The sequence below is a fragment of the Corvus moneduloides genome, chromosome 1, assembly GCF_009650955.1.
Source record: "Corvus moneduloides isolate bCorMon1 chromosome 1, bCorMon1.pri, whole genome shotgun sequence".
In the NCBI taxonomy this organism is placed as follows: domain Eukaryota; kingdom Metazoa; phylum Chordata; class Aves; order Passeriformes; family Corvidae; genus Corvus; species Corvus moneduloides.
The window spans coordinates 46,693,474-46,718,714 of NC_045476.1; the positions used below are offsets into that span (position 1 = coordinate 46,693,474).

The 25,241-nt window shown below is 40.5% G+C and overlaps 1 protein-coding gene across 1 annotated transcript in view; it reads right to left on the bottom strand.

Moving 5' to 3' along the window:
- The window catches only part of PLCL2 (phospholipase C like 2), a 100,903-nt gene extending 85,697 nt beyond the window's left edge, over positions 1-15,206 (bottom strand). Inside the window, exons 1-2 of the mRNA XM_032108526.1 lie at positions 15,145-15,206; positions 13,458-13,998 (exon numbers count right to left, since the gene is read on the bottom strand). Of these exons, the coding sequence (XP_031964417.1) occupies positions 13,458-13,769 (312 nt within the window). The 5' untranslated portion in view covers positions 13,770-13,998; positions 15,145-15,206. The remainder of the gene's footprint in view (positions 1-13,457; positions 13,999-15,144) is intronic.
- Between the last annotated feature and the right edge of the window lie 10,035 nt (positions 15,207-25,241).

Here is a 25,241-nt window from a genome sequence, read left to right on the forward strand (position 1 = left end):
CTGCATAATCCCCTGATCAGTGCAAGACCGATACAGTTCACATTGTCCAGCAAGGATTCCCAGGAGTTTGTTACCAAAGCCTCCTAAGCAAGTAAAAAGAGGAAGGTTCACACAACTACATTGTTAACAATTACATAAGATTTTTAAATCAATGGACCAAGAGCTCAGTCTGTATTATATTTTTGAAAAATCCTGGAAAAAAGAAGTAAAGACAAAAAACCACCTGGCTTACGCTCAAAGCAGCCAACAGAAGTTTGCAGCAGAAGCCCATGACTTATTCCCATCAACCATTGTAAGCAGTGCAGATGAGACATTTAAAATAAGAAAAGGTTACAAGGTGTGCATTTCTAGACTACAGAAGTGTCTTGTAAATATTTTAAATAGTAAGGAAAAAAAAGTAGGGAGTAGCTTTCACCACAATGCCTTTTGACTCTTGCAAAATTCAGTGACATGGCAGTTGGAGTAAGGTTCTGAACCAAACAGAAAAAAACATAATACTGCTCTGCATTTGCCTTATATACTAAAAATTCTTATTTATATTTATTTTATACCAAAAAAATTTTAGACATTTAACAGCTATGCTGTATTTTAACAGAACGCATCAGAAAAATCTTATTTCTCCATCACTTCAGCCAAAGATATCATTTGATAAAGCACACTGAGCAGATTTACATAAAGTCTATGTGATGGTGGATAATCAAGCAGTAGGTTAGAGCTCCAGGTGACAGGTTTTTCTCAGCAAAAGATGCATTTAGTTGCATGATGGTATCCCATCATGTAATTTTACTAAATTCACGAGAAAAAGTGAAAAAGACCTGAAATGAATTCAGTAATTCAATAAATTCACTTCATAATACTTCCAATACATGAAGAAATGGTTTGCCAACTGTATTGTAAATCTAAACATTAGAATCTCATTTTTTTTAAATAAGATTAGTTTAAGATTCTTAGATATTTGGCAAGTGGTTAATCTTGTAAATCATTATTAGTGCCAAAACTTTAATCGCAAGACACTCAAATTATTATAGTAAATTTTATATATCCACTAAGGACTGAGTTGAATTTGGGATTAGATGTAGAAGAAAGAAAAATATTTTCTGCAGCTGACCCCACTGAAAGTATACATTTGACCTGTTATTTCCAACTAATATAAAACATCATCTGCAATTATCAGGACAAAGAAATGGTGAATTTTCTCCCAGCATAGCAAGAACTCCTAAACTACTATTTTTGGAGGTCAAGTTCAATACTTATGGACAAAAATATTAATTTCTACATGTAAAACAATTAAAATCCATGCCATGTTCTATTCTTGCTACTCCAACTGAGTGTATGCCACTTACACAAGAAAAATAACACATAATCAGACATTTTAGAACAAGCAGTAGAATTACCTGAAGCTTTGAGACTTAAATGCATAAAGATAATTTTGCTGACAGTGATGCTCAGAAATTATGAGTCAGACACTGGATTCTTGTCACAAAATGGGCTCACAAAAGTATGAGGATTCAAAAATCCTCAGGAATTCAGGAGTAACCAAGGTATGTCTCAACACAGCAGTCCAACTGAGCAGGAATAGGCTAATAGGGATGACTTTTCTTCTCAGAAGTGAGAAAGTACTGAAGAAGGGAAAGAAAACAAACCAGTTTCCCTCCTCAAAGGAGAAAAGACAGACAAGCAATAAAGTGTTGGGATTTCCTTCCAAGATAATGCTGTTGTATCAATCTCGTGGGACACAGAAACTTCTGGTTATGTTTGTCCTTCATTACTTACTGTATTTAATAATCATTTTCATCCTCAGTTGAATAATTCTCTGCAGTGAAACTTCAGATGTTCTATTTTCAGGAAGCTATCTGATCTCATTGTTATACTTTGTGTGAGTTTTCTGAAGAATAAAAATTCCTTCTTGACTCTTCTGGACTCTGACACAGGCATTCTGAAGAGCCTCAAACATTATAAAAGCAAAAGAAATAAAAGATTGAATAAAATAATCCATTAACACAAGTGTTGGACAAGAACCTTAAAAGTCAACCACAGCTAGAAGCTCGATGTGCTAATCAGCAATGCTTTGTGTCACCAGCACCACGAAAACACTTCCTAAAAGACTTCTAACAGAACAATTGTCTCCTGCAAAGATGTTAATGGCAGCCACTTCCAACACAACTATCACCACTAGAATAAACATTCTTACATAGTCCTTTAAAAAGGTTTTAAATATTTAGCAAAAGGTTTTAACAGCACTCTCCCACTGCCAATTAGCAGCAGTGATACCATTAAAATATTTGATGATGACAACACTAAAAATAAATAAATTACAGTCCAATTTAGTATCACAATATTGCTAAACCTTCATTACGTTATAGTAGATTTACACATTTGACTGGCACACATTTGGAGTACCATTTTAGTCCTGCACTGCAAAAAATTAATAAAATGGTAGGAAAAAAACATATTAAAGGGTGCCAGGATAAAAAAAAGAATGCACAGAAAAGCTTCAATAGGCAGAATGACAACAAATTGAGATGCTTTAGCCCAGGAAAAAAAATTACATAAAGCAAACATGAGGAACACAGCTCATTTGTGGAAAAGAGAAAGTGTTCTAACATAAGAACCAGGGGACACCAGGTAAACAAGTAAATAGCTGCCTGGTAAAACCATGCAAAGAAACAAAAAAAAAAGAGAAAAAACCTGACTTCTTCACACAACACATAGTTAAGAAACTGCCATAGGATGTTACAGTGGTGAAAAGCTTCCAAAAGTCAAACTGGCCTTTGACAATTAATGGGGAGGAAAAACCACCCATAAGGATTAAATGCATCTTAGTTCCAGATCACTTAAGGCTGGAAGCAGATGTCAGGAAAGGAGGCTTCTTCTATTCTTCCTGTTGGAGGCAACATCATGAGCCAAATGGACTTTCAGCCATCCTTAAAATTCACAAGGGCTGGGAACTTTTGAAGGCTGGGGGAAACAGATGCATCTACCCCAAGCTGTGCAGTCAGCCTTCATCACAGACAGGTTTAAGCCCCAAAGCCTGTAGGACTTAAACCCCCTGGGAAGGCTGAGAGCCTTGCACTGGAATGTGCACTCCCTTTTCATCACTCCTTTTCTGGGGATTCACAAGCTGACACAAAGAACTGCACAGAGCACACAGAGTTCTGCTCTGCTCCAGGACTTTGCTGGGAATAGAAGGTTCTCCCCCAGCTGTTCCAGACAAAAAGCAGAGTGTGGCCAGTCTGTTACTGCTGAAGCAGGAAGGCCAAGCTGTATGAGGGATGCGGAGAGACCCAAGAAAGGGAGGGATGAGCAGGCTCGGTGACACAGCGGGTGAGGTGACAGACACAAACCAGATCCAGGCCAAGCAGGCTAGTGAAAGACCAATACTATCCATTCTTCCAAAGCATCCTTCTAAATCTACAAAACACCACAAGGTGATTCTCACAACTGGAGGCATTCAGTGGCTCCACACTACACCACCACTCTCAGAGCAGATTCCAGACCAGGCTGGCTGCTCACTGAAGAAGGACCAAGCATGAGGCAACATGGAACGCATTATTTAGGCTGAAAAGTGTTAACCTCAAATAACGTTTGTGAAACACATCACTGCAACTACTACAACCAGGAAGAACGAGAAATTAGAGGACATTCGGGTTTAACAAATGAAGTACATCCAATAGGCCATATAAAGTTCTTGGAAGGTTCTTCAAAAGCAAGAAAAACCTAATACTACACAGACTCAAACGACTTACGTCTGATCTAGCTTTTTCCACTATGTGGTAATAATGTGCCATGATGAAATACATTCTCATTTAACATAAATATTAGTCTTGAACTCTAGAATTTACATTGGCTTTTTGTAACAAGCTGCTATCAACAGATCTCAAAAAAAAAAAAATTATTTAGGGAGCATTCTCTGTAATCAACAAAATACATTTCAGTTGATTCAAGACTGATTTCCTGAAGTGATTTATTTCCAACTGTTACTGAGTTTTTCCTGCCTTACGTAGCAAAAATGGATGTATTTACATTGTAAACATGTCAATATTGCAACTGAATGTAAGTATTAATCCTGCAACTCAGAAACTAACATTTCCTACAGTACGTACATGAAAGAGATTCATTCTGCTTTAAATTTACTAAACAAAAAAGCATGGTAGAGTATACAAAGTCACTGTCTTGCCTTTTTTTGTGTTCCTGTGCTGTTCACAGGAGTTACTTAAAATCAATAAATAACTGCCTATCCTAAAACCCCCAACAACAGGAAGAAAATATTCTTAACAAAAGCTTCAACACAAGCTGAATTCCTGTCCTTTTAGTCCAAACTACACCTTGGTAATACAAAGCAATGAAATTATATCTTTTTAAATAAGCAGTCATTTACACTTTATTTTAAGGAATGCAGCTAGAACAAACAGTTGACAATGTCAAACACTTTCATCACAGGGAACTAGGTAATGAAATATATAAAGCATCCTGGATTTTCCATCATAAGAGGTACTTCACAAAACAAAACCCATGCAGACCATTCTGCTGCTGCAGAATTTCACCATTCTTCCTCTCCTATCCTACACTAAAAAGGACAGTAAAGGATGGGGATATGTTCACAGATGCTAAAACATCAAAGCACACACAGAAATGTATAATGCTCTGCCTTTTTTTAGTGTAAGAAAAATAATAATGCTGGTAAGAAGAAAGGAAAAAAATATAACGGGGGGGGAAGTTATAATCACAGAAACTCAACCATTAAAAAATCTTGAAAATTCTGTGGAAGTGCTTTTTATGAAAAAAGCTGCAGGTCTTTTTCTTCTGAAGTATGGATTATCTCATAATTTAAAGGCAATACCAAATCATTTTAATCAATTTCAGCAAAGGCATTAGGACAGTCATTACACTAATATGCATAATATCAATTATCTGCTATATACTTGTATGGTACCCATTTCTTATACCAAAATAAAACGTCTGAATAAGTTTCTTTTGTTAAAGACTTTTATAGTTAACTTTGAAATCCAGCTTAATATCTTGCTATTTTTTATTGTTCATTTTATAAAACTGTCAGCTGCTATTCTGAAAAGGAGTTGGTTTGTTTGTTTAAAGATACTTCCTGTCCGCCTGCACTTATTTCCAGAACGTGAAAATTTGGTATCTGAAAAGATTCCTGAGCATGGTATACAATCTGAAGTACTCAGGGATATTTTATTACTTACTCCAAAAGGCCAAATGACATTAAAAGGAATCCCAAGAGAGGCAGAAACGAATCACTGCTATTTTACTCTCCCAAGGCTGTACCAGTTAACACTGTGAGCCTCAGTACTGCTGAATTCCAGTCTCTCCCTACAGTGCACTCTTCACTGCTTTGAATATTCATGTTTTGTGAGGTCAAGGTGTAGGAGGGAACAGGCGAGTGAACTCAGGGATGTTCCTCTTCAGGAACAATGGACAGATGAGTCTATACAGACAGCTCTGGAAAATAAGCGAGTTAAGTAGATTATTAAGAGATGTATTGCAGTCAAGAGGATGGGCAACAATCCTTTCAAAGGACTGCTTCGTGCACAGCCTTCTACAACAGGGAGAAGTACAGTGATGGCACTGCCACATGTTTGAAAGGCATGCCAGACGTGAAGATCCACTGTAAACCAGTAACAATAGTCTTCATAAACACAGCTGCAAAACAGGGAAAGAGGCCACTTGCTACTTACTCTCCATAAAGACAAACAAACCAGCCCCCTCCAAAGGGCCCATTTTATGCCAATGCTACAATCCAGTTATAATAATAATATCAATTTGTACTTACCAACTATTATTTTAACATATTTAGAAGGAACAACATTTTCTCAAAAATTGTATTTTTGAACTAGATTCTGCAACATCGTATCACTCAATTTACAGGTGGTGAAGAATACAAATAACCAATTTCTATTTTAACCATGGAATATATAATTTGATCTTGTACCAAAATCTATAACAATCTACTTAACAATCCCCCCCCCAAAAAAAAATCATGTACCATGTATGATAAAATGAGAGCATAGTTAAAACAGGATGTTTACCTGAAGGTGGAAGAGCTGCATGTATGTTAGAAGGTACGTTAAAATCAGAAAGAACCTGACAAACCGAAGATATAATCTGAAATAATTAGAATGCAGTTAGTAGGACAAGTACAAGCTCTTTGCAGATGATTGCTTTTGCCCATTACAAAGAGGAACAATCAGGCAGCAGCTTGCATAGAAGGATCACAAACAAAAGGTCATTAAAAGACAAAAAGCATCATACTGAAATTTATTAACAGTCGATCCTGTAGCAGAGCAGTGGAGCAGAGTAGACTGACCTCTTGAGGTCTCTTCCAGCCCTATTTTTAAACATTCTTATATATATATATACATTGCTGATTTTTATCACGATTTCATGATTTCCTCTTCTCCATGTATATTACACATAAATTACTATACACCTTTCCTCCCCCAAAATCGACCTGCTAGTCTGTTTCTCTTTAGACTTCTAAATTTTGAACACAATCCCACATTTGTGTGAAAAGATAAATAATTTAGAATCCATGCACTAATATCATAATATGTGCTCTAACTTAATTTGCCCTTAGAGATTGACAATTGGCAAATTTTATATAAGGGTCTTTCCCTAATAGAGTCAGTGCAAATAATACAAGGATGGATGGCAATATCATCCATGGACCAGCAAAGGCTGGGAAACTACACAATTAACTTGTCCTGTCAGTCTCTGTTTAAATTCTTTTAATCTTCCACAAATGCAATCAAATCATGGAAGTAGTGTACTATTTGTGAGCCATGGGCAGGACACCACTGCTCTAATTCCTAGTTTAAAAATAGGCTAAACTAGTCATGTCACTGATCAAGCCTGATAGTAGGCATAAGTAAAAATCTCATCAGGTATTCATAATGATTTTTAATTCCATTAATTAATTTTTCACCACTGAACAGACTGAACGTGTTTTGTGGATAGTCTAAGGTTTTGTGGGCACAGGCGGTGAAGGAGTTCCTATTATTCACACTAGCCAAGCTCTTTACTCAGTCAAGAGAAATAGACAGATAAGCTCTTCCAGAAGAGAAGTCAGAGAAGCTAAATTCATCCAAATTAAGCTCCCACTCCAAGTCAGCTTTTGAAAAAAATGCTTCTCTTTGTACACAAGCTAACTAAACCATGTAAAGGCAGTATCTTCATGTATACATTTCTACAAACAACTTCTTTTTGTGTGTTACATATCTTCAAATAAAATTTCGATTACTGCAGTCTACAGAAACTACTAATGCAAATAAAAACACAGACCAAATGCAATGTACAACCTACCCACTCAGTGGCTGTGACATACAGTGTCACTGTTAACAAGTAGTAAACTGCCTGATACATAGGTCTAGCGTATATATATGATACTCTATGCAAATACCTAAAGTATACAGCTTTTGTATCACAGAAGATAGGATTTTTATGGTGCTAAAGTATTCTTTTCAAAATATTGTATTTTTTAAAAATTAGGAAGCCAGTACATAATCAGTAGTAGAGGATGGAGAAGGAATACAAATATGGATGGGTGCTGGTAACCTTCTATAATCTAGCTGAGAGTCCAAAAAATCACAGAGACAGCATCCTCTAAAAGAAAGCTCCAGGATTCATGGAGCTGCAGTTAGCTGTTCAGGTCTCTCATAATGACAAACCAAAGAGGTAAGACAGATCTGCATTAAAACAACAAGAGAAAACTAAGAAATAAACAAAAACGAATCCAGAAACAGCCTCTCAGAAAAACTTACACTTTGGCTGTCTAGTTGAATGGCTGTCCAAGGTTAGACGGGGAGCTCAACTATCACTGCCTTCTTCCCTAAATATATGCCTTTTTGTGCTGCCAGTTTTGGTGTCAATTAGGACATGGGCTCTGGGCAAAATATCTTTTACTGCTGGGACATCCACATCCTTCCTCCACAGATCTTCTGTATCCAGGAGAAATTCAGCTGATACTGTAGCATTTTGTTTCCAAGGGGAAGGGCATGAGTAAACCAAACATGTTAGTTTTCTCCTTCTTTCCTCTCCATGGCTGTTTTCTTTGAACTTAACCTTAGCATCTTCGAGCCAAAGACTGCTTAATCAAGTTTACTTGCACCATTACACAGGTTTCTTTGTAATATGAAAAATGACTGAAAATCAGGTAATTTCATATACTTTAAACTGAGTCCAGGAACCTAATTCCTTGATATTCTTCCAAATGGAAGCCAAATATGTATGACCTGTTCCTAGGCCTCCATGAAGACTTGCAAATATTGTGGCTAAGATAATTTAGAACTGCAGAGAACCTAAGTCCACTGAAAATGCTACTTTAGAGTTTACCATGAAAGCAAAAGAGTTTATATTAAAGCATTTAAAACAGAGCTGTAGAAAACACTGTTCAACATTCTCCATATTTCATATTTTGTACACCTGATACAAATGGGTATTACAGTATGAACTAGAGATCACAAAAGGTTGAACAAGATAGCAACATATACTGGCATTCCAACAAGAAAAAATAAGATCTTGATGCATATGCTGTCTAAATCCCCCATCATAGAAAGACACAGATATGTTTAGTTTCAAAAGCAAAGCTCTGCTGAAAATTATACCCTAGAGGATCTACCTGCTAAATTTGGTCCCTCTCTTCTCACAGACTTTGAAACTTAGGAGTTGACAATGCTCAGCAAGTGCATGACTTTACAGAGCTTCTGTTTAGACCAGAAGAAAAAAGGAAGATACAAATTTGTTTAAGTTGTCAGCCAAGAAATTTATTGACACTGAGATTAGTATTGGTATATGCCAAAAAAAACACCCTGGACTTTGTTTCCACACACATCTTGATAAAAAACACTCCTGCTCACAGAATGCTAAAGCCACCGTTCTCCATGTGTTTCTCACTGCTGCCTTCCTAAATAACTGCAGTTTCTCCTAAGTGTATCTCTTCTCATTTTATTACCACAACCTGTCTCCTAATAGAGACATATTTGTCCCCCTGGACCTCTTTCTGTCTAGGTCTATAGCTTTGGGAAACCATGAGGTTCTGTAACCATTTATTGGACGTCCCTGGAAGCAAGCAGCTCTGAGGAAACATACCCATACACCACAAGTCACTTGCTGCCTTAAAGATTCTCAAACGCCTACCCACCTCAAAGTCTCTTTCAGAAAGGCGTGGAGGAACCTCACACAAAAATAAAGTAAGCTCACTGCCAACTGTCAGAGCAGCTAAGAAAAGTTCACAGGATGCTTAAATCCACTTTGAACTGCAAGATGTAAATTCATTTCACAGAATATTATAGGAAATGTTGTAGGAAATTACATAATAGGAAACCACAGCTAGCTGCACCAAGGAAAATATTATGGAAAAACAAAACAATCACCCCAAAACCCACTACATACAAACAAGTGGCACATAAATTAGTTCACAAATCAGGTATCCAAGAGCCTAAATCTCATGGATGCACAATGCATCATCACTATTACCTCTTGAAAAATCAGAATCTCATAAATACAGAGAATAAAAAATAGAAACTGAAAAAGTCTCTATAAACACATGTACGTAGTCTTTAGTCCTCAAATTTGGTACAACAAAGGCAAGCAATAAAAAAGGCTATTCCATAAAAATTGCTACAAATGAAGAGTACAATCTTTAATCCTTTCAGTCTAAACACAGCTGACATATGAGAGTGAAAGGCCAAGTAAACTACTATGTATAAAGCCTGTGTTACTTTTTCCAGTAATAGCAGCTGTACCACCTGCCATCATCCTAGGTGACACTTCAGACTCAAAGAGTACATGTTATACCAAACAAGAAAGAAAAAGTCAAAATTAGCAGGTGCACAAAGTAAATAAGACAGAAAAAAAAATATGGAGCTACTGGAAAAAGGGAACAGAGACTGCAAGTAAGAAAGGAAAGGCAAAAAAGGCAGCAACTGCTCTTCTCAGAGTTATGAAAATAGACAGCCAATGGAAGCACAGACTGAAACCAAAATAAAATACAGATCTGTGCTCCTGATTCTCATGCACAAACCTGTGGTTCTAAAGGATTTCGTCTGAACTAGAACTATTAACTCAAATGTCAATTTTCTGTTTGTGACCCAAACACCTACACGGTAATTGGCAGGCACAACATTTAAGTATTAGATATTCCATAAAGGTGCATTTTACAGATCAACTAACAATGTCATGTTTTGCACAAACGTATGAAATCTACATCTGCATGGAACAGACCTGTTCCTTGAGGTTACTTTGTATCCTCTTTAAGAGTAGCTTTACCTACATAAGCTATTGAAACTCCAGGAACACTCCCCAAAAACATATTACATCTTACTTTTTCCACTCTTTACAGACATTTGCTCTGCAAGAGCAGGCAAGAAGCATCTTAAGGCTTACTACCCCTGCCAGATGTTCCAAAAGGTTTTATAGTGAAAACCAGGCACCAACACACCCGGATTCAAACCACCTGAACTGCTGAACTAAGCAGGCAGAATAATATTCAGAATATATTTAGACAGGTGATTTTTCCCAAAAGTATTAAAACAGTCATATCTAAAATAAATATGGACCACATAACCTTAAATGCAGTGTTGTCACATTTTTCCACTCAAGATAATTATTCATAGGATAACACAAAGTTTTTGTAATCAGTTCTTGGCTGCTGCACAGATTACTGTTCACATCTGCAAAACAGTATTCAGCAGCAATAATAGCAGAAAGTTGAATAATTTTGTATTCCAAAGTGCTAACATTTCTGTAGAAACTAAGAACCTTGACTCGGCTATCCATGAAATGTAATTCAAAACCTATTTCCTTATCTCATGCTTCTTGATCTTAATATATCACAAATCCCTAGGTACTGTGACCTTGTCTGGTCCCCAGAGAGGCAGAAGGTTGCTGTATAATTAAATCATACACTACAAAGTAGTGGAACAGCATGGTACACACTGCAAACAACACTACTGTCTTTCCTGGGCTACCACAGAAGAAACAAAAAAGCTTTAAGAAATATCAGACCTGTAAAAAAAAAACCACTGGCAAATCCAGCAAATATGAAGTTATTCCAATACCAAGCTCAGCTGCCCCTTGTCCATTGTTATAATTTCTTTAGCACACACACACACACACGTACACGCCCAGCACCACTGCTCAAACAGGAAGGGTGGGTACCGCCTGTCAAATGTGTTCCACTGCTCACTGCCCTTGCTCTCCCCTTGGTTTTTACAGCAAGGTCCAGGAGACAGTAACACAACTTTCAATACACTACTAGTCTTGATATTCTACATATTTTTCCATCATCCAACCAACAGAACAACAGAGATAATGGGCAAATCATGGGCTAATTGTGTGGAATTTATGTTCTAACTGTGGTGAATTGTGTGTGTTTTGTTTGGTGTTGTGACGGTGATGTATTTGATTTTGGCGTGGGGAATTCTTTTTCGTTGATGTGACTGAAATTTGTGAAGATTGTATGATGGATGTGGATTTTAATGATAAGGGGTGGAATGTCTCTTGGGTTAGCATGACAAGATTTTGGCAGCAGGAAGGCTACAGGGGGGGCTTCTGTGAGAAGGTGCCAGTAGCTTCACCGATGACCAACACAGCCAATGCCAGCCGGCTCCAACATGGCCAAGCCGACCCCACCAGTGACTGTGGCAGTACTCCTGGGATAACAGACTTAACAGGGTAGGAGAAAAAACTGACAGGAAGCAATTGCAGCGAGAGAGAGGGGAGCACAGTAGACAAGTGAAACAACACTGCAGACACCAAGGTCAGTGAAGGAGGGAAGAAGGTGCTCCAGGTGCCAGAGCTGAGATTTCCCTGCAGCCCACAGAGAAGACCATGGTGAGACAAGCTGTCCCCCAGCAGCCCATGGAGGACTCCACGGCAGAGGAGGTGGATGCCTGAAGAAGGCTGTGACACTGTGGGAAGCCCATGCTGAAGAAGGCTCCTGGCAGGACCCATGGACAAAGGGAAGCCTAGGCTGGAGCAGGTTTACAGGCAGGACTTGTGACCCCCATGTGGGAACCACACTAGAGCAGTTCAGGAAGAACTGCACCCTGTGGATAAGACTCAGGTTGGAGAAGTTCATGGAAGTTCATGGTCCCTCCCATAGGACAGGACCCCATGCTGGAACAGGGTAAAAGCATGAGCAGTCCTACCCGCAAGAGGAGGAAGGAACAGCAGAAACATGTGATGAACTGACCACAACCCCCATTCCACATCCCCCTGCACCACTGGAGGGGGGCTGAATGGAGGGAAGGTGTTTTTAAGATTTGGTTTTATTTCTTATTATCCTATATTTTTGATTCATTTCCACAAGTCAAGTATGTTTTGTCCATGACAGTAATTTCTGAGTGATCTCTCCCTGTCCTTATCTCGACCCATGAGCCTTTCAGCCTTTTGTTCTATCTTCTTTTCCCTGTCCAGCTGAGGAGGGGAGCAACAGAGTGTCTTTGGTTGGTGTCTGACATCCAGCCAAGGTCAGCCCACCACAGCTGATTTTGGAAGCATATAAATATCTAAGAAAACAACACATCAGTTTAATTTAGATCTAGCTAACCTTGATTAAACTCAGATCTTAAGTACTTGAAGTTGTGCTTCATTTCACAGCTAACACAGCTGTTATACCATTGGAATAATTTCTCTATGTTCTCTCAACCTTTTCCGTGGAGTTGGGAAAGCTAACCCAACACATATCTCAGAAACCACGGATTTAATAAGCTGTATTTGTAGAAATAAACAACTGTATTTGTAGAAATAACTGTATTTAAAAAAAAAAAAAAATCCTATTCCTTTTTGCCCAAGCTACATTCTACCACTGATGCTCCCCTTACTTTTCAAGCTGAAATAGAGGCGTTCAGAATATGCAGCACCATGTATAAAGATGTTTCTATAGGTGAAGTACAACTCAGCCTACTGCTAAACAAGCTGTCATTTTTAACAAGAAGAATGTTCCCTATTATGCCTTCTCCCACCCCCAGCCCAATGACAACCCGAATCTCTCATCACCTGCTGTGTGCCTGTCACACACACAAGCCAATGGAGCCACAAAATTGCTCTGCACAGGTGCATCCCAAATAACAAGCATACTGTACAATTCATGTCTTTCCCTGCCAGGCTGGTGCCCATGTTGTCTTGTCACCAGCCAGCTAGTTTCTCTCGCCTTCCCTAACAGGAGTTAGAGCCTTCTGCTTTAATAAACCTCAAAACATGACGCCCAGCTACCCCCAAGTGTGGATGTATACAAAGCCATCCTCTCACTGTTGTCGACTTCTGACAAAGGAAAAATCAAGTCCCCTCACCACAGGGGGGAGGTAAAAAAGAGAAAGAAAAAAGATGCCTGTCCTTTCATCTAGAGCCAAGGCTCTGTGAGCCCAATGTATTGCCCGCATCTCCCTCCCTCTGTCACAGAGAAAAAGACCCCGATGGGGAGGAGCAAGAGCTCTTACCTTAATTATGCTGCTCCTCCGGGGGATGCCGGGTTTGCCTTCTCGTTGTTGACTGGTGGAAAATCCTTTTTCTTTGCTGCTGCTCTCCGGGCTTGCAGGAGGAGCTGATCCCGGCTCCTCACCAGCTCCCGGCTGGGCACAGTCCCCGTTGGAGACCCGGCTGCCCGCACTGTCAAAGCGGGATCTCCCGCCGCCGCCTCCTCCTCCTCCTTCCCCATCTCCTGCCTTGAAGGCCACCTTCCCTTGGACCGGCCCCGGGGAGGAGGGCAGCCCCCCGCCGCCGGTGCCGCCACCGCTGCCAAACTCCGCCATCAGCCTCCCTGGCTACGGCAGAAGCACCACCGCTGCCCCCCTCCCCTCCTCCCGCGGCCGCTCGGCGGTGGCTCTCCTTCCGCTTTCTCTCTATTTACGATCGGGGGATTTTGAGCCAAAGTCTCTCCCCCCCGCGCATTTGGCAGCCGAGGCCGCGTAGCTCCAAGAGGGGAAGGGGGACGAACGAAACGTGTCGGTGGCGGCTCGGCGAGCACCAGTCCCGCAGCACCTGGAGAGGGAAAAGGAGACGAAACGTAACAACCCGTCCTCACTCGGGGCGGGGGAGCGTCGCACCGCGGCGCGCTGCCCTGCGCGCACACACGGACACGCGTGGGAGGAGAGGGGCTGCCCGGGGTCCCCGCCGGGCACACGCGCGACCCGCCGAGGGCACCGAGCGGGCAGAGCGCAGCCCCGCCGCGGGGACAGGGACCGGCCCGCCCCGGCCGCCAAGGGGCGAGGGAGGCGGCAGGGGACCGGAGGAACTGCGCTTTTGGGGCTGCTCAGCCGGGAAAACGAGAGGCGTTGATGGCGGTATTTTCTCACCCTGACACAGCGACACCCACAATCGCTGAAGCAACGAAGCGGGAGCGAAAAGAGAACTTGCAGAACAACACGCCCCAAAGCCTTCGGCCCCGGCCCGGGGGAAAGCCCGTCCCACGCACGGCGGGGACGATCCGCCGCAGCCCCTCTCCGGCCACGAGCGGCGGCGAGAAGCGGCGGAACACGAGCAGGGTCACCGCCGCCGCCCCGCGGGGCAGCCCCCGGGCACCCTCGGCAACTTTTCTCCCTTCCCGCTGCCTGCTGACATGCAGCCGCCCCAGAGCGGAGACAGCCCGGCCAGGGCAGCGCACCCCCGGCGCCCCGCGGCCCCTCCGCCCGCAGCCGACCCCTCCCGCACGCTGCGGCCCCGCTACCCACCTCGGCGGCGAGGGAAGCCCCCGGCTGCCGCTGCTGCAGTAGCCGCTTTTCCCCCTCTCCCCTCCTCCCCGCTATGGTCGCCGCCTCTGCCCGGAGCCGGATACAGAGAGAAACTGATTCATGTGGCTGCTCCCTCGCTCTCTGCTTCTGCTGCTGCTGCTGCTGCTGCTGCTGCTGCCGCCGCCGCCTTCCCCGGCCCAATGCTCGGCAGCAGCCCCGCGGGGGGAAACGCCGGCAGCGCCGAGGGGAGAGGCAGCCCCGGCCGCCCCCGCGAGGAAACTCTCCGGGGAAGGCTGAGCGAGCGATCCGGGCTCGCCCCCCCTGCCGCCGCCGGCAGTCACAGGGCCGGCCCCGCGCGGATTGGCGGCCCCGCCGCCAGCACCCCCCTCCGGCAGCTCGGGGGCGCTCCGCCGGAGGGCAGGACCCGCGCCCGCCCCTTCCCGCGCCCCGCGCTCACCGGAGGATTCCTCCGCACGCTCCCGCCCCGCGCCTGCCGGCCGGGCTCCGCGCTGACACAAAAGAGCCCGCTCCCCGGCCCCCCGCGCCCGGCCGCATCCTCCGCTCCCCGCTCCCCTCCGCCCCGGACGGCGGCTCCTCCCGCCCCTCCCGTCGGGGACCCGGGCTCTTCACCCGCCCTGCTCACCCGAGGGGCTGCAGCCGCCCCGGCGCGCAGGAAGGGCGGGGGGCGGCGGCGCAGCGACCATTCCTGCGTCCTACCGGGCGCTGACAGCCCAGTGAGAGCCCAATTGGTCCAGTTAGAGCCATTAATTAATAAACGAACGAATGTGATGGAGTGCTGGAATATTAAAAGCTTAACGGAAACTGCAACTTGATGGGTACCTGCAGGCGTGTCCACGACACAGCATGCTCGGTCGGAGTGCCCTCACGTACTCCATACACACTCGTTTAGGTTTGCTATGAGACAAACAGGAGGGACTTGGTGTAAGAGCAGTAATTCAGAGAGCCACATATTTATTTTTACCTCTTAACTCGGCCACATATTGAAAGCGCTTGATATTTCACGATTAAGTTGAATAAAGGGAAATGAAATGCCACAGTCGAGACGCTTGGCCCTTTGCTTGAAATTCAGAAATTGAGTCAGTTGGGGAGACAATATATTGAGAGCATGAGCAAAACTGGAAATCGCAGAAATAGGAGTGCAAAGAGTCACACTGAGCGAAGAGACACCTAACACGGCCCACACCATCTGACCTTCATCATTTGGCTGAAGTGCTTAGTGCAGGAGCTTGGCTCAGATTATAGTTGAATGAAAGCACTACACTTTTAATTTAGGTTCCCCTCAGTTGCCCTCAGGAGATCACTGACTGTGCCTGGAACCTTGGCACAGAGATCAGACACCTATCCTAGTTGGCTTGAATAAGGCAGCATAAATACCCCCTTCAGTGCACTGGTGGTGAAAACACTGGACAGAAGGGTACATTTTCAATCCTGTCCCCCAGCTCCAGGGCTTTACCATGGACTACAGAGCAGTGCAACCATACCTTTGTGCCCCACTGCCCTGAGCTGTCTCCAAAAGGAAGGTACCTCCATCCTGTCCTTCAGAATACCAAGGGACAGCACACTCCTCCAAAACGCAGAGCCTCGGAGATGATGTCTTCTGTCTGTGTTCACTGTTTGGATCACTTGGAGCATGAGAGCCCTTACTTCAATCTCCTCTTCCTGAAAAGATTCACATCCATGAATGGTTCACCTTACAGACTGGAGCTGGTGAGAGTGTTTTCTTCAATATTCAGTCTGCAATCCGGACAGTGGTGCTTGTCACTGCAGCAAAAAAGGAACCATAAAGTGTGATGCAGATTGGAGGAAAGTACAAAGCTCTTTGGAGAATATTACTTATTCAGTATCATTTCTAGTGGGTCAAGGAAGTTCAGAACCTGACACGGCTACATCACTCATATATGGTCCCAATTTAATCAAACTATTAACAAAACTTAAGGTTAAATGAAAACCTGCACATTTGCAGGATTTAGGCTGTAAACATTAGAGACATTAATATTAAACTTAAGATCTGAAATAGCCAAAGTGTGTGTTTTTCATTAGCTGGTAGTACAGCAATTTTACCATTTGCCCTTATGTGAACATCTCTTGCCTGAACACCTTGCCTTGCCATTTAACTAGGAAAAGTCAGCCTTGAATATTAAATATTATCCAGTATTGTATCTACAGATGTGTACATCACAAACCATCCCTACAGGAGACACTTTGTCTTTAGGAGTGTCACTGCTTCTTCTGAAGGATGAGATTTATACACAACAGGTACAAAATGTTATTAGAATCATTTGTCACAGAGCGTTGCCAATAAACTGGTGAGGAAGATGTGTGCTCTCTGTCATTTTGCTGCTTAAATTGCACATACTAGAATACCAGTTTTAAGGCCTGTAGCAAAATTTGATCAGTCCTGTCTCAGAGAAAAAAGGTATTAAAACAAACCCTTTTCAACTCTGCTTATCAGTCCAACCTGTATAGAAACAAGATAACAACACTGAAAAAGAAATCATTTAACTTTAGCCCTGGCAGTTCTGTAATGAATGATAGACAGACATTACCAGACTTTTGACTGTAAAGCTGATGATTCAATACAAAGGAAATAGTAAAACTTCTGAATCTAATCTTAAGGATACATGCCCACAACTCAGTGTAATAGTATCTGTATTATGCTTATTCTAAATACTGAAATTTAATTACTGATAAGAGCATTGTATCAGACCCTAAACTAGTAAGGTTGTGCTAGCAAGATGGAGGTAGCAAATAATTAATTCTCCATATCTAAGATTTCTTCTGATGACCATTCTCTGATTTCTCTTATTGTCCCATTCTGTTCTACAGGACTTCTTTAAATTAGCAAGGTGTTTATTTAGATGTATTTTTAAAGTTCCTAAAGTTGAAAAATATTTCCATATACAAAAGGAGGCATTTCTGATAAACCAAATCCCAGAAATGGTCACCAAGACTGAGCTATTCCATAGAGACCTTATTTATCCCAGTAAGCTCAGGGATAATACTGATGTAACTAATGTAATACTAATGTGAACTGTATACTTTCTTTGCCACAACTTCTTGAAGATCAAGGGGTGAAGAAACTTTATCATTATTCAATAGTGGCCTCAGCAGGCTCTGTTTGTTTAATTGTTAAATGAAATAAGGATTATAATGGAATCAAAACACCCGTCTGTGACAATATTTAACTGTGAGAACTTGCTGTCATGTGCACATATTGGCTATTTTCATAAAATCCTATTAAATATCAGAGTTCCACAGCTAAGCTAACATTACCCATTGAACTTTTCTAACTCAAATAGTGTGGCAGTAAAAACATGCCAAGAAACAGGATATGCTTAAACCCCTAACCAGTGACTAAATGACCAGTGTTTAAAGAAGTCAAATACCAGATTATTGCTCATACACTAAATACTGTTTATTCCAAACATGAAAAACTTTAATTAGCAATTATCTTGTTTAAATGTTGCTTTTCTGACACCTCTGCTTGAAATATGGTTTTTCATTATTGTAAGTATCTCTACAATTCTGGTAATAATTTAAATTGCTTGACTTGATTGTTCAGGTCGCAGTCTAGCACACACTAGTTTGTTATACTTTTTTATAATTAAGTATACATGTTTAAGCAGCCCTGTTACAGTCAGAATCTGATTCATAATTAATCCAAAGCAAAGTTTATCTGTAAATAATGCATTATTGTATACAACATCTGTAAAGTACAGGTGTTTCATATGCACATAAAATGTGCAGACGGTACAATGTGCACTAAAGATGGCAAAAAAAGGGAGGCAAACATAGACTGTATTGACAGATTTGTCTACTGCAGAGCATTTATTAACATTGTGTACATGAAAATAATTTTTTTGCAGTTTTGGAATGTTCGTTATATTAGCAGTGACTATAGGAGCCAGGAGTTAGACTTTGATGATCCTTGTTGGCCTCTTCCAACTTATGATATGCTATGATTCTATGACTCTAAGTATGAGGTGTTTTGATTTTTTTTTTTAATCAAGCAGCTCAACCATTTTCTCCTATTAAATACAGCTTAAGGAATGCTTGCTCTCTATCCTACCTATAAAGCCTTTTAGTTTGGCTACCAGCCTACTCAATGTGATGGTTGAGAATTAACAAGAGCTTAACAGTAAATCTACTCTTCCCCTACATACTCTTGAATCCAGAAGGAGTGTTTTTCTACAAGCTCATTCAACAGTTCTTCTCTAAACTGTCTGTTAATAAGACTATCATGCTGCGGTGGTTAGTTGGTTGCAACATAGCTTTAAATCACATTGCTTTGAAAATGAGACTCCTTGTATATATGTTTTTAAAAAGGTCAAGGTTTTTAAAAACTGAAGGACAGCATTTCCTCCCTGCCCATTAAAAGAGGAGACTTTAGGGAAAGTTAAAGAGGAAACAGGAAGGACTTTCTGGATATCAGAGGCCTCCCTCAAGGCCTTGGTTTGCAAACTAGAAATTAAGACTTTTTAAAAAATCTTGACCTGGGCACTAACTCTGAGTAACTCTTTTGGGGATCCTGGAGTTGTTTTAACAGGAAATTACAACTTATCATATTCTAATAGCATGTTGTTAGTTTGCCGTTCTTGAAAAGGCTGAAAATCAAATATCCTTCGTTTGACTTTAATATCACCATTTGGAAAACTTGTTTTGTAGCAATACTACTTGAGATAAACTTTCTATGGAGCAAAATTTTCATTTTCTTCTACTGGGAAAGGCAGACACCATGAAAAGGACTTGCATCGTGCCCATTTCAGCAGAGGCACATATGTTATCTGAAAGAGACAGGGACAACAAACCTGTTGAAGGGTTTCTGATGCGTCATTAGAAAGAGCATACAATGTTTGCCATCTCCTGGTGCTGTACTCTGCCCTCTAAAGAGAAGTTACAAAAGTTACAAAAACAGGCCGAGAGCCAGGATTCTGCAAAGGATTAGATTTCATTTTGTCCCTCCTTACGTTTGTTAGTAAGTGCTGGGTATATACAGAAGCATTTGACTTGTGGGACATAAGACATTTCATAACCCATCTATTTTTGTCATTTGAAGCATTTGACTCTATTATTACAGGAGCATGCCAATAAAATAGCCCACAATGAGCTTTTATAACTTCTTCAAACCTAAACTTTTTTAAACTAATGAAAGTGTTAATAGTGATCATTTTAAAAGATTTCATTAAATTTCAACAAAGAAAAAAACATAAAGCTTTTAATTTGTAATTTCAGCATTCTGTGCTTTGTGAATTCTCATCATAGCAGAATATTAAACATTTTCACTACTTTGAGGAAAACTGCATCTTTTCCATTTTAGGTGAGTAAGTAAATAAAATCAGTTGAATTTTTTTGACAGCCAGGGTTCTTTCTATAATTGTCTTCATTTTATCATGTCCATGAGGGTAAACACTGGGTCTGCATGTGCTTGGTAGGAGTTGCAGTGTGTTATGTCTTCATCTTTGAGGACATAATAGGAGAGATAACACATACACACTTCTGCTGATAAACAATTAACTGTGTGCTGGTGTCTTGCTGGTGTCTTGTTAGAAAGCTTGCGACACAATACCACAGGAAGAGGAATATGTATGTATAAAAGAGGAATGAAGTTCCTATATTGAATGGCAGTCAAAATCCACATAATTTACTTTAGCCTAGCAACTTTTCTGAATTACAAGAAATCACATTTTATTCTTAGTATATGCCCACAACAGGGGTGTAGAGAGGAGTTGATGAAACTTGTTATACTCCAAGACATAAATGTATTTCTTTTCATTCATTTGAGAACAATCACACAGCACAAATTATTTGAAGCAGGTTTTAAAAGGTTTGGTAACACATGGGGAACACTGTTTTTCATGCTGTTTGACATGGATACTGCTAGCCTGCAAGACAACAGCCAGTGAGATTGTATCCTGTCCTAAAGCTTGTAATGAAGTTCCTTAATCCCATTAATTTTTGTATTGCTCACATGAGCAATTAACATCAGCTTCTGTGCCTTAGGGATGGTAGATTTGGGTATATTGCACTAACCAGTACAGTTCTTAACAGAAGTCAATTCCACCATTTAATTTTTTATTCAGTCTTTCAGCTTCTGAAGCATAAGTCAACAGTCATATTTGTTTTCTTTATTTTTAGCTCTAAAAATGCTAAAAATTTACTGTATTTACAGAAGATTTCACATGCATATTCAAAATGTCTTTACTAGAAATAGGCTTATGGTTGAAACTTCAGATCAGAAGACCTTAACAAAACATCTGTTGTACAACTATCACAAACTGACAGGAGTCAGTAGACACGTAAGAGTCTTCATAATTTCTCTGATATATTTATATTTTGAATAAACCAGACATGAGACTCAGGGTCCTGACCACTAATGTAACTTTTCCTATATTCTCTGGATTTTCAGAAAAATATATATATGTACAAAATCTCTCTGTTAATATACAGCCAGTTCATTTTCTGAGTAAACAGCAGCTGAAGTAAGGGGAAAGTACCACTTTTCTTCTGCCAAAAACCAGAAGGAAATTCCCAGCTTCTGTTCTGTTCTGTTCTTTGCTATGGCAACCTACTCCTGGAAGAAGAGTCACAAGGAGGGAGAATCTCTGTTGGGATAACAGTAAAACTAAGCAATATTTGAAGATTTTCTAGTTCTCTCACGCTTTTGCCTTCATGTATCAGGAGGCTGTGAAAACAAAGTTGTTGCAGCTGGCACTCCTCTAACTCCTTCTTGTACAGAAAAAGCGCTTCCATCCTTCCTTTTCTCATCTGACTTTCCCTTTCTGTAGGGATCTGTACATTTGAATTCATTGTACAAATTGCTTTTTCCTCCTCCATCTAAGATAAGCAGCTGCAATGAAGTTCAACCCTCTGAGCATTCCTAAGTCACTGCTCAAGGACAGAACAGACTCCAGAAAAGTTAGGAAAATAGTAGGGGAAGAGCATGAATGAAAAAAATTAATGAAAAGGCACAGCAGAGAAGGACAATAAAACATAGTGGTAAAAACATTAACATTAACATTTATTTATAATAAGTTTCAGGATTACTGTTATCATATTCCATAGCACTAATACAGAGACAGGAAAAAAGAAAAGAGTGAACACTGAGGGAAAGAGCAAGTCAAAATTAGAGAGGGAGATAAAGCCAAGGAATTGGCAAATGAAAAACCATGGTAGCAGAAAGAGAATAAGAACAGTTAGTCATTAGAATTGAAAAACAAATTTGAACACAGAAGAGGACAGAAGGAAATTAAACAAGATTGGTCAGATGGAAGAAAAATATATTATTGCAAAGAAAGTCTTAAAATGTAATATTAAAATAAAATTCAAATAACTTAACTTAGCTGTCAAGGGTTATGACTGTACAGGGGAAGAAGGAAACGAGACCAATCACATGGAATGAATATGTATGCAAGAGCTTCTCACATTCAGATGCAATGAGGAAGTAACAGACACGAGCCAAAGAAGGGATTTTCTCTTGCAGATTACATTGCCAACACTGATATGTTCCATATGTGTTTTGTCCAGCAGAAGCAGCTGAGGCCTAAATGCATGCTTCTTGACTATTTGACATTGGTCATTTCAGTACTTAATAAAGTCACTTTCTGTGGAAAGAGATGCTGTGGTTTTGCTCCATTTAAAATTCTTTCTTTTTTCCCCTTAAGTTCCTAAGTTCTTCTTAAGCAAGAAACAAGACATGAATTTGCCTATCGGTGAAGACTAAGATCAAATTACTGATTTTAATCTTTTTAAAATTAATTATATTGGTATCTGTGTTACAGAGAAGTCTAAAAGCCCCAGTCAACATCAAGGCTCACTGGTGTTGACACTGTATAAAGGTATGGATCCATTTCAGAGATGGCACCTAGCCATCCAATTTGGAGCACAAACAGTGTGATCTTGCATCTGCTCCCAAAAGAGCACACAGACATTCTCTGGATAATTTAGAAATCAGGACCTTCAAAATTTCTGATTGTCTTCCTGAGCACTTGATCATCTTTCTCTAGAAAAATATTTTCTTGGTCATATGTATGTAGCTAGAAGGAATTCAGGATAAAGAGCAGTGAAGAACTGAAGCACTGTGTGTGCCAAAAGGATTCACCACTGTATATCCAATGGGTCCACTGATTTCTACCAGTCTGCATCTTTATTGTTTCATTTGTTTTAATTATTTTAAGGCACCTTGTACACTTAAATCTTATTTGAAGTCTCAAGTAAGAGGCACTATAATAAAACCAACCATTTTGCATAAATGATTCTGTACAGGTGCAAATGGTGATGGTGTCAACGGAAGAAGAATTATCTTGATTAATCTTCATTAAGTACAGCATTTTAACATAAGATAGGCAATGAAATTCAGGGACTGATTTACTTAACTTCCTATCTTTTAAAGCCTCACAAAGGTTCCCTGGGCATTTGGAAGTGCAGATGTGTTTAACCCAACTCCTCAAACTAAGTTTAGCTCTTTTTCTGACCAGTTATCTCAGAACTCTCAATTCTGCTGACTTCAGTAATTTCTTCTGACTGAAGAGGCACCACTTAAATTGCTTAAATATTGTTCATCTGGGAGAAAAAAACAATTTCTTTGACTTTTTTTCCCACTGCCTAGCTTCTTGAATTATTAATAATGCTTTTTTTTCACATTGTTTATCAGCATGATTTCTGGATTATGACTATGTGCATACAGACACACACAGACATTCACAACTATTTTCTTTGTTTCATTCTGAGTATCCTTGGTTTTCCCAATAAAATACAAAGCTGTGCTCTGGAAAAAAAAAATGGGTGAAGTTACATGAAGCAGATGAAATAGATGTTTCCAGCAAGACAAACTATGCGAAAGGAGCAAATGAAGCTAAAGAACAATGTACTGCACTGTTCCACAGTACCAAGTATGGAAAACACCTCACAAATACTGGTTGTAAATGTAAAAATGAGTTGTCCAAGGAAAAGAGAAAAATTGGCCAGAAAAACAGTGGGTGCTTTAAATAGGTACTTTATTTGAATTTCTGGGGTTTGGAATCAACTTAAGATTTTGATATGTGAACATATCTTACATTGACTTACAAATCCAGTGGGAATCCAAAATTAATTCAGTGGAAGAAGAATCTTTACCCTAAGGCATTAAAATTGTTTCATTATATGTGAACTAGTTTTCCTGAAATTGTCTAGTATATTTTTTTCAATTTAGATAGGGGTAATGTAAGATATACAGATATCCTCCACAGTAATTCTTCCTTTTCCTTGTAGCTAAAGACTGACCTTTCAGTTCACTAGCACAAATTTCTCTGAAATATCTGGCAGTCAAAGCAAAGCTTCCATCCTGGTTATAAACTTCAACACAACAGTTTGGCCATAACAAATCCACCAAGTATTAAAACATACCATTCTATATACAGAGCTGCTTTCCTTTCAAATGCAGACTATGATTAGCTAAAGCCTCCTCTCTGCTTTACCCAAGCATAAAGAGTAGTGCTAGCTGTGTGTGGAAGTATGTGTAGTTAGGTATAGCTGATATCCTTGGTTCTCACACTGGCAAAATGCTGGTATAATACAAACAGGACAGTTATGCCCAGAGAGGCAAAAAGTACTGGGCAGCAGCTTGACGTTACATATTTGAAATACCAAGAGTATCTGAATATCTGTATTTTGCTTTGAAACTAAGAAGAATTACATACAGGACATTTTTTCTTGTACAAAGGCAGCAGTTGAAAATTTGCCACACTATCAATTATTAATGTGAGCATGAAGTTAGGTTGGCCACACCAACTGAGAGTATGACCTGCAAAACCACAGCTACATTAGCTACCCCGAAGGGGATTCTATTTGATTCGTAGTCACATGCCTGGGCTCACCTTATATTCACTTTCATCAAGGTAAAGACAATCACTTGTATTTAGGTTTTTTTATTTTTTAATGGGGCTAAGAGCAATCCTCTAAAATGGACCTTTGTGGACAGCAGTTCATGGACCTCAGACTCTCCAGAGAGATAAGGATCCGGAGGGAGTGTACTCCATCCTCAGGCAAGCCAGTTTTGAAGCTCCATTTCTGGGACTCCAGGAACAGAAATGCACGAAATAGTCCCCTACTGCAAAATGATTTCCAAAGAACCCCATAACTCTGAGTCCCTGATAAGATAATTACTATCTCTGTCAAAGTCCCTTTGCTTTTCAGGCCTATTACATGTTTCAAGTACCTGATCATATTTCCTAATATTACTGCCTTCAAGTAGCAATAGTCCTGTCTGTAATAATGCCAATCATTAATGATAAACTACATTCCTTAAATAAATGAACAGCTAAGTTATAATGTGATACTGTCCTTTTTTATTTTGCTTCACCTTTCTGGGACTCTGCAGACTATAGCCATTTGCAACAGGTCTTCTTAGGACCTTGTCTTCCAAAAGACAAAACATTCTGGCCCTAATCCAGGAAAGCACTTAGATAGATGTTGACATTCAAGTAGATGAGTGGCCTTAGTGAGGTCAATTGGACTACTTACTTGTGTAAAGCTAAACCTGCCCTGAAATACTGTGTT